The 14,285-nt window shown below is 37.4% G+C and overlaps 2 protein-coding genes across 3 annotated transcripts in view; both read left to right on the top strand.

Moving 5' to 3' along the window:
• Positions 1-1,627: 1,627 nt before the first annotated feature.
• Positions 1,628-14,285, top strand: part of LOC149629058 (RING finger protein 17-like) — a 33,236-nt gene continuing 20,578 nt past the window's right edge. Inside the window, exons 1-2 of one of the 2 annotated variants that reach the window (XM_089851432.1) lie at positions 1,628-1,844; positions 7,940-8,076. In XM_089851432.1, the coding sequence (XP_089707558.1) occupies positions 1,790-1,844; positions 7,940-8,076 (192 nt within the window). In that variant the 5' untranslated portion in view covers positions 1,628-1,789. The remainder of the gene's footprint in view (positions 1,845-7,939; positions 8,077-14,285) is intronic. The other variant, XM_089851433.1, reaches the window with a different exon arrangement.
• Positions 8,684-14,273, top strand: LOC149629059 (uncharacterized). Its single transcript, XM_089852029.1, has 6 exons — positions 8,684-8,840; positions 10,303-11,307; positions 12,265-12,339; positions 12,508-12,780; positions 13,597-13,743; positions 14,269-14,273. Exons 1-6 carry the CDS (start codon positions 8,684-8,686, stop codon positions 14,271-14,273), a joined length of 1,662 nt encoding a protein of 553 aa, XP_089708155.1.

The following is a 14,285-nucleotide window of genomic DNA, read 5'->3' as shown; positions in this document are numbered from 1 at the left end:
AATTTGCAATTGGCCGAAGATGGATATTGTGAACCTTTTTTCACAAAAGGGCAATGGATTATATTTGATAAAGATTTATTTGGATTTTTATGGCTTGGTGAATCCTGGCTTAATATGTATTGTAGAGTTCATGAGTTGGACCCAAATTAGGCATTAATGTTTCAATTTCTGTTCATTTTATAATATTGTATAGCATTACGTCTGTTTAAATTTCCCGGGTTTTTCACATTGGAGATACAACATGTATCCTCCTAATTAATAGCAGGCTGGGAAATAGCACACTTCCTCTGGTCCAAAACCAGTTTATTAATTGCTTGGACTAGTTTTTTAATTCAAGAAGTGGGGGTTACTGGTCCCCGGGACCAGTTTATTAATTGCAAATCTATTGGAGAGCAAAGGCTGGGACCAGTCCGGAGACCAGTAAATGATTTCAGACACTAGGGGGTCACTGGTCCAAAGGAATAGTTTAAAAAATATCCTTATTTCCCAGCCTGATTAATAGCGTTTTCCTTTGGGTCCTCGCGGAGCGCTCCCATGGAGGACTAAAACTAGGAGATCCTATTGTTCAAAAACAGTCTTTAACGAAGCTGGAAACTACTACTACCATTTTTATGGCTCCTTGGGAGCGCTCTGCGAGGAACCAAAGGAAAACGCTATAATAGTGTTTTCCTGTGGGTCCTCGCGGAGCACTCCCATGGAGGAATAAAACTAGTAGATCCTATTCTTGAAAAACAGTCTTTAACGAAGCTGGAATCTACTACTACCATTTTTATTGCTCCTTGGGAGCGCTCTGCGAGGACCCATAGGAAAACGCTTTTAGTTGCAAAAAAAAAAAAAAACCACCGTGTTCATTCAGAGCCCACTCGATCACGCACTCAACGACGCTATAGATTTTTAAAGTTTTTATTTACAATCTTATTAAAAGTAAATAATATTTTAGATAATATTTTTACTTTAAAAATTGGATTTTATCTTTGACTAGCTGTTACCCGTGGCGTCGCTCGCGTGTAATAAGAACTTCCATCAAAATGATACAAAGAATGGGTAGATTTTACTGATGACTAATATTTTTGTAGCACCCTAGGAGCGAACGCACTCGGCGTTGCCCGTCAGCCCGTCGGGATGCATTTTTTATTACTTTTCACACTTACATTATTCCATAAAGAAGGGTTTTCAAATTTCTGGCCGCCATTTAAAAAGATGGCAACAAATCGAACCCAAAAGATCATTCAGTCCGTCTATAGGTTAAAGGAAACCCGTGTACTAAATATCTGTGAAATCGGTTGAAACGCGCGGACTTTGTTGCATAGAGAAGATATTTTACATTTCTGGGCGCCATTTTTTAAGATGGCGGCGGATTGGAAAAATCTTTCTTAGTACGCGCCTACTACTTATGAGTAACGTTCCTGCAAATTTTCAGCCTTCTAGGGCAAGCGGTTTGGGCTGGGCGTTGATTATCAGTCAGTCTGTCAGTCAGTCAGTCAGTCAGTCAGTCAGGACTTTGATTTATATAGATATAGATTAAGTTGAGGTAAAATATCCGTAGTCAATCAGCGTTTTTAGGAAGGGAAACTAGGTGCGATATACTAAGAACTACTACTCCCGGTATGATAGGTTTTTATACTCCACTGTCTTCATAGGTCATAAATGTTGTCTGTCTGAACTGCGAAGTATTTTGTTGTTGTTGGAGAGCGAGAACGCACGTGTTTATGTTATTTGGTTTCCGAATATTAATAGTTACATTAGTGAAGTAATTCGTAACCGAAATATTAACAAAATAACGATTAAAATGGACGCGAAGCCGCTTCGTTGCGGTAATTGTCAACAAGTCTTTACAGGAAAAGGTACGAGTTCTATATTTTCTTTGGTCCTATCGCCGCTTAGATCGTAACCTAGCTTAGATCGCTATCACTCAGCTAAGAAGCCAAGGCTTAGCGTCCACGCTTTCTGATTTTAAACTTTCTTTGATTTATTTATAAGTTTTTGTCATCTTAATATTTAAAGTTTTTAGTCATTTATTATTGTTTTAGTATCGAAAAATTAAGGTTTGGGGTCAATTCGGTGTTTAGAAAGTTTCGTGAAATGGAAATACTTTTATGTTGTCTTTGTTATGACCAATGAGATAGAATATATATATTAAAGCTAGAGTCACAACGTGAGATCCATAGATATAGTAAAACTATAAAGGGTCTAGATCCACTTCGCTGGCTTAGGCTTAACGAAAAAACGCGGAAGGGACAAGGAGCAGACAGCCGCTATTTTCTGGGGGTAGCCGTATAAAACGCCATCTATCGGGGACAAATTAGCGGCCAAAATTGGAACTATCATAAGGATGAGTGGCACTCTATGTTAACTCCCTATAGGGCATAATAAGTCAAACCCTCGGAGATGCCATTACTCCATTTTATACGAGCTAAGAGCGGAAAAACGTATTTTATAAATTTTACACCTGTAAAATATTTTAAAAAACACTTGGAACTTGTATTTCTACTTACTTTCGAGGAAATACCACCGTTTTCTGAAGGTAAGAGTTTTTTTTATACATTTATTAGTAATAAAACATTAAGGCGAGCTAAGCCTTGGTCTTGTAAAACACGGCAGGTTAGTGATGTGTGTGATTAGCCTCTATGTGCAAATCTACATTATGGCCATGACCAAGGCTTAGCTCGACTTAATGTTTTTATTACTAATAAATGTATAAAAAAGACTCTTACCTTCAGAAAACGGTGGTATTTCCTCGAAAGTAAGTAGAAATACAAGTTCCAAGTGTTTTTTAAAAGATTTTACAGGTGTAAAATTTATAAAATACGTTTTTCCGCTCTTAGCTCGTATAAAATGGAGTAATGGTATCTCCGAGGGTTTGACTTATTATGCCCTATAGGGAGTTAACATAGAGTGCCACTCATCCTTATGATAGTTCCAATTTTGGCCGCTAATTTGTCCCCGATAGATGGCGTTTTATACGGCTACCCCCAGAAAATAGCGGCTGTCTGCTCGTTGCCCCTTCCGCGTCGACCTCCCATTGAATTGTGTATCTACCCTTTTAATATATCTATGGTGAGATCTCGAGATCGACGTTTCGCGATACACTTTTTGTCGAGCATGAATCTTTATCAAATACGGGTGGCGCCACCCTAAGAACTTTTTACTTTTGCACGCCAGATGGCGTTCAAAAGTTATATTTTTATAAACGGAAGACTTAAAGCCCGTCGAGCACGCTCGGGTGTCAATTGAAATATACGGGCCCACGAGAGGGAAACGATGAAAAATTCCCCAGTGGAATACCGGCGGTGGTTTGCTGACGTCATGGTGTAACCAAGAATCTGATACGCATGCGCGAGCTTTATAAAAAAATACCCCTAGAATATGAACTTGATTAACTACGCTCGTGGTATGGTGGTTAGAGCCGTTGCCTTTAACGCGGCAGAACCATGTGTCGCAGTTCGAATCCACACGAGGAAATATTTTTTTTTTTTTAAGTTTTATTTTAATTAAGGATATTTTGAGACGAAATTCATCTTAAAATAACGAGGAAAAAGTTTTAAAGTTTTAACAAAAGTAAATTTATTATTAATACAGGCCTAAGCGCGCTATCTCAGGGAAGGCAGTCAAGGTGTATTTGGGCACCACGCATAGTGGCTTGGATAACTAGGCTCGTGGTATGGTGGTTAGAGCAGTTGCCTTTTGCGCGGCAGAACCATGGGTCGCAGTTCGAATCCACACGAGGAAATATTTTTTTTTAAGTTTTATTTTAATTAAGGATGTTTTGAGACGAAATTCGTCTTAAATTAACGACGAAAAAGTTTTAAAGTTTTAACAAAAGTAAATTTATTATTAATACAGGCCTAAGCGCGCTATCTCAGGGAAGGCAGTCAAGGTGTATTTGGGCACCACGCATAGATGTCGCTTTTCAAAACCTCAAATCTAGAAAATCCCCGCGAATTTTTAAAACCAGCAAAACTTTGAGATTGAGGAATTTTAAAAATATAAATAAAATATTGCCACATTTTAAAAATTGGTATAAAATGGAGTCATATTTTAAAAATAGGAATAAAATAGAGTCATATTTTAAAAAAAGGAATAAAATAGAGTCATATTTTAAAAAAAGGAATAAAATAGAGTCATATTTTAAAAAAAGGAATAAAATAGAGTCATATTTTAAAAAAAGGAATAAAATAGAGTCATATTTTAAAAAAAGGAATAAAATAGAGTCATATTTAAAAAAAAGGAATAAAATAGAGTCATATTTAAAAAAAGGAATAAAATAGAGTCATATTTAAAAAAGGAATAAAATAGAGTCATATTTAAAAAAAGGAATAAAATAGAGTCATATTTAAAAAAAGGAATAAAATAGAGTCATATTTAAAAAAAGGAATAAAATAGAGTCATATTTTAAAAATAGGAATAAAATAGAGTCATATTTTAAAAATAGGAATAAAATAGAGTCATATTTAAAAAAAAGGAATAAAATAGAGTCATATTTTAAAAATAGGAATAAAATAGAGTCATATTTTAAAAATAGGAATAAAATAGAGTCATATTTTAAAAATAGCAATAAAATAGAGTCATATTTTAAAAATAGGAATAAAATAGAGTCCCATTTTAAAAATAGGAATAAAATAGAGTCCCATTTTAAAAATAGGAATAAAATAGAGTCCCATTTTAAAAATAGGAATAAAATAGAGTCCCATTTTAAAAATAGGAATAAAATAGAGTCCCATTTTAAAAATAGGAATAAAATAGAGTCCCATTTTAAAAATAGGAATAAAATAGAGTCCCATTTTAAAAATAGGAATAAAATAGAGTCCCATTTTAAAAATAGGAATAAAATAGAGTCCCATTTTAAAAATAGGAATAAAATAGAGTCCCATTTTAAAAATAGGAATAAAATAGAGTCCCATTTTAAAAATAGGAATAAAATAGAGTCCCATTTTAAAAATAGGAATAAAATAGAGTCCCATTTTAAAAATAGGAATAAAATAGAGTCCCATTTTAAAAATAGGAATAAAATAGAGTCCCATTTTAAAAATAGGAATAAAATAGAGTCCCATTTTAAAAATAGGAATAAAATAGAGTCCCATTTTAAAAATAGGAATAAAATAGAGTCCCATTTTAAAAATAGGAATAAAATAGAGTCCCATTTTAAAAATAGGAATAAAATAGAGTCCCATTTTAAAAATAGGAATAAAATAGAGTCCCATTTTAAAAATAGGAATAAAATAGAGTCCCATTTTAAAAATAGGAATAAAATAGAGTCCCATTTTAAAAATAGGAATAAAATAGAGTCCCATTTTAAAAATAGGAATAAAATAGAGTCCCATTTTAAAAATAGGAATAAAATAGAGTCCCATTTTAAAAATAGGAATAAAATAGAGTCCCATTTTAAAAATAGGAATAAAATAGAGTCCCATTTTAAAAATAGGAATAAAATAGAGTCCCATTTTAAAAATAGGAATAAAATAGAGTCCCATTTTAAAAATAGGAATAAAATAGAGTCCCATTTTAAAAATAGGAATAAAATAGAGTCCCATTTTAAAAATAGGAATAAAATAGAGTCCCATTTTAAAAATAGGAATAAAATAGAGTCCCATTTTAAAAATAGGAATAAAATAGAGTCCCATTTTAAAAATAGGAATAAAATAGAGTCCCATTTTAAAAATAGGAATAAAATAGAGTCCCATTTTAAAAATAGGAATATTATTGTTTTAATGTGGCACTATATTAATACTAGTTTTAAAATGTTTTAAAATAATCTGAATCAGTTTTGTTTGACTTACGTAATAAAAATTAATGTTCTGTTTTAACATTCCTGTTTTTAAAATGAGATAAAAAACCTTAGGCATTCGGCGAATTAAAAGGTACCGAAAAAATTCTCGGGGGAGCGCGCTCAGGCTGGGCGCGTGGTATAGGTGGTATATCGGTTAGAAATATTGAGTTTTGCTCGGCAGAACCATGGGTCGCAAGTTCGATTCCACACGAGAAAATAATTTTTTTTTCACGTTTTATTTTAATTAAAGATGTTTCGGGACGAAATTCATCTTAAGATAATAAGGAAAAAGTTTGAAAATTATAACTAAAGTAAATTATTTGAATGATTGCGCTGTTAAAGAATTCACAACGAGGGCATACTCACTCACTTCTATAACTGTGTTGCACTATTAGAATAATAATAGAAGTAAATAAATTAACGTTAGAATTACGGGTAATCGTTTTAGCATAGTTACGGCTATTCACGTAAATTTTCTATACGCCTTTTAAGTTCGGTACGCTGTGGCTAATATTATGAGTCCATCCCTGGGCCATTTTTTGATAGTAATAATAGTAATTCGACAGTTGCCGTGCAAAAGTATTCTGTGCCCAGCCGGGCACATCTTGTTTATTACGCCTGCTGCTATAATCTGTGTAACAAGCTGTCAAGATAGTTTTTTAAACGTGTTAAATAAAATACGCGAGTTAAATAATAAAAACTTTAGTCCTTTTTAATCTAATAAATAGATGAAATAAAAATCATAACGATGTTTCTGATTGCAAATAAGCAATTAAAAGTTGTAATTAGTCCCGCTAGAGGCTCACAGATGGCGCTGTCATGTTTTGATAAACGTGCTTGATAAAAGCCATGTGTTTCGCGGAAAGCCGATTTGAATTGTAACTCTATCTATCTCATTGGTTATGACAGCAGCCATGCCGTTAACTTTCATTTTATAGAGTAATGGCCTACCAGCTTCGTACCTAGGGTTCGAAATCGGTAAATTACCATGGTAATTGACCCGGTAAATTACCACGGTAACTGTAATTTACGATTTTCCCGGGTAAATTACGAAAACGGTAACTACCCTGGTAATTACCGTGGTAATTTACCGCCGAATTTTCATTTCTTTCACTTGGAAAATGGTCTAATAGCTCCATATTTTGCTCTACCCGCGCATGCGCGCATTTCTTCCCATGAGACATGAGTAAGTCATAAAAGGTCGAACGGCAAGCATGGGAAAAATTTGATTAAGGAAATGAAATTTGATTTTCTCGTCTATTCTTGTTGTCGAGTTCGTTTACGTCAGCTGGAAAGCTGTAGTTGTTAGAAATTTCTAGAGATGGGCCCAATACCAATATCGGTACCGAAATTTGACTAAACCTATATATCGGTATCGGTTTAAACAAACTGGTTTCGGCCCTTCTCTAGAATTTTGTTCTAAAATCGTGAAATAGCAATAATTCGCAAAATTGCTATGAAGAAGCTGTTCAAAAGTATTTTGAGCTGCAAACATCAAAACTCGGTGTTCAAATAATGTACGATACTATGCTATTAAAATAATAGCCGTGTTCAAGTGATATTTTTCATTATTTAGCTTAAAAACGATCAATATAATTTAATTTTTGAATTTTCGTAAACGGTAATTTACGCGGTAAATTACGGCGTAATTTTGGGAAATTTTGGAAAATGGTAAATTACGGCGTAATTTTGGGAAATTTTGGAAATTTTTGGAAAATGGTAAATTACGGCGTAATTTTGGGAAATTTTGGAAATTTTTGGAAAATGGTAAATTACGGCGTAATTTTGGGAAATTTTGGAAAATTTTGGAAAATGGTAAATTACGGCGTAATTTTGGGAAATTTTGGAAATTTTTGGAAAATGGAAATTATGGCGTAATTTTGGGAAATTTTGGAAATTTTTGGAAAATGGTAAATTACGGCGTAATTTTGGGAAATTTTGGAAATTTTTGGAAAATGGTAAATTACGGCGTAATTTTGGGAAATTTTGGAAATTTTTGGAAAATGGTAAATTACGGCGTAATTTTGGGAAATTTTGGAAAATGGTAAATTACGGCGTAGTTTTGGGAAATTTTGTAAAATTTTGGAAATGTCCCCTCTTATGAAAGCGCGCATAGAGGGAGGTGGGGGGGACTTGGTAGTCTTATTTAAAATGATAAAAATGTTATTTTAGATTCAATGGGGAAATTCACCTCTCAGTACCCGTATATTTTAAATTGTAAACACACTGTATGTGCCAATTGCTTACGTCCTCGCCTGACAAAGATGGGCATTAGTAATAAAAGAGCTGTTACGTGTGCAAAATGTTCGGTAAGTAAATATTTTATTATTTGACTAATCGTGTATAAATCTTGTTGTTGTGAATTAACATTTTAAATTAATTAAAAGAACTGCAAAATTTAAATTACTTTATTAAGCCAAAGCTGTGTTAAGTTTTTGACCCTATTAAATTTTTAGACTTTTCGGATTTATAAAGTACACAAATGGTGACTAGCCAAATACGTTTTAGGGAATCAGGGTTGCCACGGGTCAGGGAAAACTTAGAAAAGTCAGGGAAATTAAAAATGGTCCAAAATGTCAGGGAATTTTAAAAATCTGAGCAAAGTTAGGGAATTTGATTTTAGTGGGTAAAATTACTGGGGATAAGAGAAATGAAAGTTTCTCTTCATCCTCGCCAGAAGAAAATAGGGGAAGTACGTATTCGTACCTTTAGCTAGTGCAAGTCGTCCTTCTCTCCCAGAAACAAGCTATCGCTTTAAATTGGCCAATCAGAGATAGGCAGAGAACCGATAGAAATTTTTGAAGGTGCGCCACCATACCGTGAGAAATTGAACTACAGAGTATAGACGACGATTTCCGTCCTTCTTTCGACCGGGTAGATTGACATTGAAAGTTATCGTTCAATTAAGAGTTAAAAATGGATAGTTCTGTCCAGTGTAATTTAGTATATCGTGAAACTAGTGACAAGAAAAGCCAGACAAGTTTTAAAGGCAAAACTAAAGGTATTCAAGTCGATTTTTCGCCAAATTCGCGTGACTCGTTAAGCCTCGGCCATAGTAAACTCAAGAAATCAGGTACCATAACAAAATCAGCATTCAGCTGGATAGCAGACGAACCTTCGAAGAAAATAGTTTCTTGTATTCATCCGCGGTTTCCCGCCAAAAAAAGCGGATATTCAGTGGCGCGAAAAAACCGATAAAGTGACGTCTCGCGAAATAGCTAAGAATACGTACTTCCCCTATTTTCTTCTGTCCTCACTTAAAACAGAAAACTCTAGAGCAATCCTTAAAATTGTCTAGAATAGGGACTTGGCAGTACTACGTCATGCAACGTCAGGCTACCTTCCACTAGTGCTAAAAACATACCAGGAGAGGGACTGTTAAATAATGGCGCTGGGGGCGGAGTTAAGCCCGAATTGCCAAGTCCCCATTGATCGGGGAAAATCTCAGTAAAAGGTCGGGGAAAATCTCAGAAAAAGGTCGGGGAAAATCTCAGAAAAAGGTCGGGGAAAATCTCAGAAAAAGGTCGGGGAAAATCTCAGAAAAAGGTCGGGGAAAATCTCAGAAAAAGGTCGGGGAAAATCTCAGAAAAAGGTCGGGGAAAATCTCAGAAAAAGGTCGGGGAAAATCTCAGAAAAAGGTCGGGGAAAATCTCAGAAAAAGGGGGAAAATCTCAGAAAAAGGGGGAAAATCTCAGAAAAGGGGGGAAAATCTCAGAAAAAGGGGGAAAATCTCAGAAAAAGGGGGAAAATCTCAGAAAAAGGGGGAAAATCTCAGAAAAAGGGGGAAAATCTCAGAAAAAGGGGGAAAATCTCAGAAAAAGGTCGGGGGAAAATCTCAGAAAAAGGTCGGGGGAAAATCTCAGTAAAAGGTCGGGGGAAAATCTCAGTAAAAGGTCGGGGGAAAATCTCAGTAAAAGGTCGGGGGAAAATCTCAGTAAAAGGTCGGGGGAAAATCTCAGAAAAAGGTCGGGGGAAAATCTCAGAAAAAGGTCGGGGGAAAATCTCAGAAAAAGGTCGGGGGAAAATCTCAGAAAAAGGGGGAAAATCTCAGAAAAAGGGGGAAAATCTCAGAAAAAGGGGGAAAATCTCAGAAAAAGGGGGAAAATCTCAGAAAAAGGGGGAAAATCTCAGAAAAAGGGGGAAAATCTCAGTAAAAGGTCGGGGGAAAATCTCAGTAAAAGGTCGGGGGAAAATCTCAGAAAAAGGTCGGGGGAAAATCTCAGAAAAAGGTCGGGGGAAAATCTCAGAAAAAGGTCGGGGGAAAATCTCAGAAAAAGGTCGGGGGAAAATCTCAGAAAAAGGTCGGGGGAAAATCTCAGAAAAAGGTCGGGGGAAAATCTCAGAAAAAGGTCGGGGGAAAATCTCAGAAAAAGGGAAAAATCTCGGAAAAAGGTCAAGGAAAAATCTCCGAAAAAGGGAAAAATCTCGGAAAAAGGTCAAGGAAAAATTTCCGAAAAAGGGAAAAATTTCCGAAAAAGGGAAAAATTTCCGAAAAAGGGAAAAATTTCCGAAAAAGGGAAAAATTTCCGAAAAAGGGAAAAATTTCCGAAAAAGGGAAAAATTTCCGAAAAAGGGAAAAATTTCCGAAAAAGGGAAAAATTTCCGAAAAAGGGAAAAATTTCCGAAAAAGGGAAAAATTTCCGAAAAAGGGAAAAATTTCCGAAAAAGGGAAAAATTTCCGAAAAAGGGAAAAATTTCCGAAAAAGGGAAAAATTTCCGAAAAAGGGAAAAATTTCCGAAAAAGGGAAAAATTTCCGAAAAAGGGAAAAATTTCCGAAAAAGGTCGGGGGAAAATCTCAGAAAAAGGTCGGGGGAAAATCTCAGAAAAAGGTCGGGGGAAAATCTCAGAAAAAGGTCGGGGGAAAATCTCAGAAAAAGGTCGGGGGAAAATCTCAGAAAAAGGTCGGGGGAAAATCTCAGAAAAAGGGAAAAATCTCGGAAAAAGGTCAAGGAAAAATCTCCGAAAAAGGGAAAAATCTCGGAAAAAGGTCAAGGAAAAATTTCCGAAAAAGGGAAAAATTTCCGAAAAAGGGAAAAATTTCCGAAAAAGGGAAAAATTTCCGAAAAAGGGAAAAATTTCCGAAAAAGGGAAAAATTTCCGAAAAAGGGAAAAATTTCCGAAAAAGGGAAAAATTTCCGAAAAAGGGAAAAATTTCCGAAAAAGGGAAAAATTTCCGAAAAAGGGAAAAATCTCCGAAAAAGGTCGGGGGAAAATCTCAGTAAAAGGTCGGGGGAAAATCTCAGTAAAAGGTCGGGGGAAAATCTCAGTAAAAGGTCGGGGGAAAATCTCAGAAAAAGGTCGGGGGAAAATCTCAGAAAAAGGTCGGGGGAAAATCTCAGAAAAAGGTCGGGGGAAAATCTCAGAAAAAGGGAAAAATCTCGGAAAAAGGTCAAGGAAAAATCTCCGAAAAAGGGAAAAATCTCGGAAAAAGGTCAAGGAAAAATTTCCGAAAAAGGGAAAAATTTCCGAAAAAGGGAAAAATCTCCGAAAAAGGTCGGGGGAAATCTCAGTAAAAGGTCGGGGGAAATCTCAGTAAAAGGTCGGGGGAAATCTCAGTAAAAGGTCGGGGGAAATCTCAGTAAAAGGTCGGGGGAAAATCTCAGAAGAAGGTCGGGGAAAAATCTCAGAAGAAGGTCGGGGAAAAATCTCAGAAGAAGGTCGGGGAAAAATCTCAGAAGAAGGTCGGGGAAAAATCTCAGAAGAAGGTCGGGGAAAAATCTCAGAAGAAGGTCGGGGAAAAATCTCAGAAGAAGGTCGGGGAAAAATCTCAGAAGAAGGTCGGGGAAAAATCTCCGATAAAGGTCGGGGAAAAATCTCCGATAAAGGTCGGGGAAAAATCTCCGATAAAGGTCGGGGAAAAATCTCCGATAAAGGTCGGGGAAAAATCTCCGATAAAGGTCGGGGAAAAATCTCCGATAAAGGTCGGGGAAAAATCTCCGATAAAGGTCGGGGAAAAATCTCCGATAAAGGTCGGGGAAAAATCTCCGATAAAGGTCGGGGAAAAATCTCCGATAAAGGTCGGGGAAAAATCTCCGATAAAGGTCGGGGAAAAATCTCCGATAAAGGTCGGGGAAAAATCTCCGATAAAGGTCGGGGAAAAATCTCAGAAGAAGGTCGGGGAAAAATCTCCGATAAAGGTCGGGGAAAAATCTCAGAAGAAGGTCGGGGAAAAATCTCAGAAGAAGGTCGGGGAAAAATCTCAGAAGAAGGTCGGGGAAAAATCTCAGAAGAATGTCGGGGAAAAATCTCAGAAGAAGGTCGGGGAAAAATCTCAGAAGAAGGTCGGGGAAAAATCTCCGATAAAGGTCGGGGAAAAATCTCAGAAGAAGGTCGGGGAAAAATCTCCGATAAAGGTCGGGGAAAAATCTCCGATAAAGGTCGGGGAAAAATCTCCGATAAAGGTCGGGGAAAAATCTCCGATAAAGGTCGGGGAAAAATCTCCGATAAAGGTCGGGAAAAATCTCCGATAAAGGTCGGGGAAAAATCTCAGAAGAAGGTCGGGGAAAAATCTCAGGAAAAAGGTCGGGGAAAAATCTCAGGAAAAAGGTCGGGGAAAAATCTCAGGAAAAAGGTCGGGGAAAAATCTCAGAAGAAGGTCGGGGAAAAATCTCAGAAGAAGGTCGGGGAAAAATCTCAGAAGAAGGTCGGGGAAAAATCTCAGAAGAAGGTCGGGGAAAAATCTCAGAAGAAGGTCGGGGAAAAATCTCAGAAGAAGGTCGGGGAAAAATCTCAGAAGAAGGTCGGGGAAAAATCTCAGGAAAAAGGTCGGGGAAAAATCTCAGGAAAAGGTCGGGGAAAAATCTCAGGAAAAAGGTCGGGGAAAAATCTCAGGAAAAAGGTCGGGGAAAAATCTCAGGAAAAAGGTCGGGGAAAAATCTCAGGAAAAAGGTCGGGGAAAAATCTCCGAAAAAGGTCGGGGGAAAAATCTCCGAAAAAGGTCGGGGGAAAAATCTCCGAAAAAGGTCGGGGGAAAAATCTCCGAAAAAGGTCGGGGGAAAAATCTCCGAAAAAGGTCGGGGAAAAATCTCCGAAAAAGGTCGGGGAAAAATCTCAGAAGAAGGTCGGGGAAAAATCTCAGAAGAAGGTCGGGGAAAAATCTCAGAAGAAGGTCGGGGAAAAATCTCAGAAGAAGGTCGGGGAAAAATCTCAGAAGAAGGTCGGGGAAAAATCTCAGAAGAAGGTCGGGGAAAAATCTCCGATAAAGGTCGGGGAAAAATCTCCGATAAAGGTCGGGGAAAAATCTCCGATAAAGGTCGGGGAAAAATCTCCGATAAAGGTCGGGGAAAAATCTCCGATAAAGGTCGGGGAAAAATCTCAGAAGAAGGTCGGGGAAAAATCTCAGAAGAAGGTCGGGGAAAAATCTCAGAAGAAGGTCGGGGAAAAATCTCAGAAGAAGGTCGGGGAAAAATCTCAGAAGAAGGTCGGGGAAAAATCTCAGAAGAAGGTCGGGGAAAAATCTCAGAAGAAGGTCGGGGAAAAATCTCCGATAAAGGTCGGGGAAAAATCTCCGATAAAGGTCGGGGAAAAATCTCCGATAAAGGTCGGGGAAAAATCTCCGATAAAGGTCGGGGAAAAATCTCCGATAAAGGTCGGGGAAAAATCTCCGATAAAGGTCGGGGAAAAATCTCCGATAAAGGTCGGGGAAAAATCTCCGATAAAGGTCGGGGAAAAATCTCCGATAAAGGTCGGGGAAAAATCTCCGATAAAGGTCGGGGAAAAATCTCCGATAAAGGTCGGGGAAAAATCTCCGATAAAGGTCGGGGAAAAATCTACGATAAAGGTCGGGGAAAAATCTACGATAAAGGTCGGGGAAAAATCTACGATAAAGGTCGGGGGAAAAATCTCCGAAAAAGGTCGGGGGAAAAATCTCCGAAAAAGGTCGGGGAAAAATCTCCGAAAAAGGTCGGGGGAAAATCTCCGAAAAAGGTCGGGGGAAAATCTCCGAAAAAGGTCGGGGGGAAAATCTCCGAAGAAGGTCGGGGGAAAAATCTCAGAAGAAGGTCGGGGGAAAAATCTCAGAAGAAGGTCGGGGGAAAAATCTCAGAAGAAGGTCGGGGGAAAAATCTCAGAAGAAGGTCGGGGGAAAAATCTCAGAAGAAGGTCGGGGGAAAAATCTCAGAAGAAGGTCGGGGGAAAAATCTCAGAAGAAGGTCGGGGGAAAAATCTCAGAAGAAGGTCGGGGAAAATCTGAGAAAAAGGTCGGGGGAAAAATCTGAGAAAAAGGTCGGGGGAAAAATCTGAGAAAAAGGTCGGGGGAAAAATCTGAGAAAAAGGTCGGGGGAAAAATCTGAGAAAAAGGTCGGGGGAAAAATCTGAGAAAAAGGTCGGGGGAAAAATCTGAGAAAAAGGTCGGGGGAAAAATCTGAGAAAAAGGTCGGGGGAAAAATCTGAGAAAAAGGTCGGGGGAAAAATCTGAGAAAAAGGTCTCTCAACTTTTAGTTAAGAGTTGCAGTTCCCAATGTAACAATTTTGAATGTACCTCACTCGCTACTCGTTAAAGTGTAAGCCCTCTCTTTA

This window comes from Phalangium opilio, unplaced genomic scaffold (genome assembly GCF_054372755.1).
Source record: "Phalangium opilio isolate 3A_F unplaced genomic scaffold, DU_Popi_V2 ptg000105l_1, whole genome shotgun sequence".
Classification (NCBI taxonomy): Eukaryota; Metazoa; Arthropoda; class Arachnida; order Opiliones; family Phalangiidae; genus Phalangium; species Phalangium opilio.
Note: the sequence above shows the minus strand (reverse complement) of the source record. Positions and strands in the feature narration are given on the sequence as shown.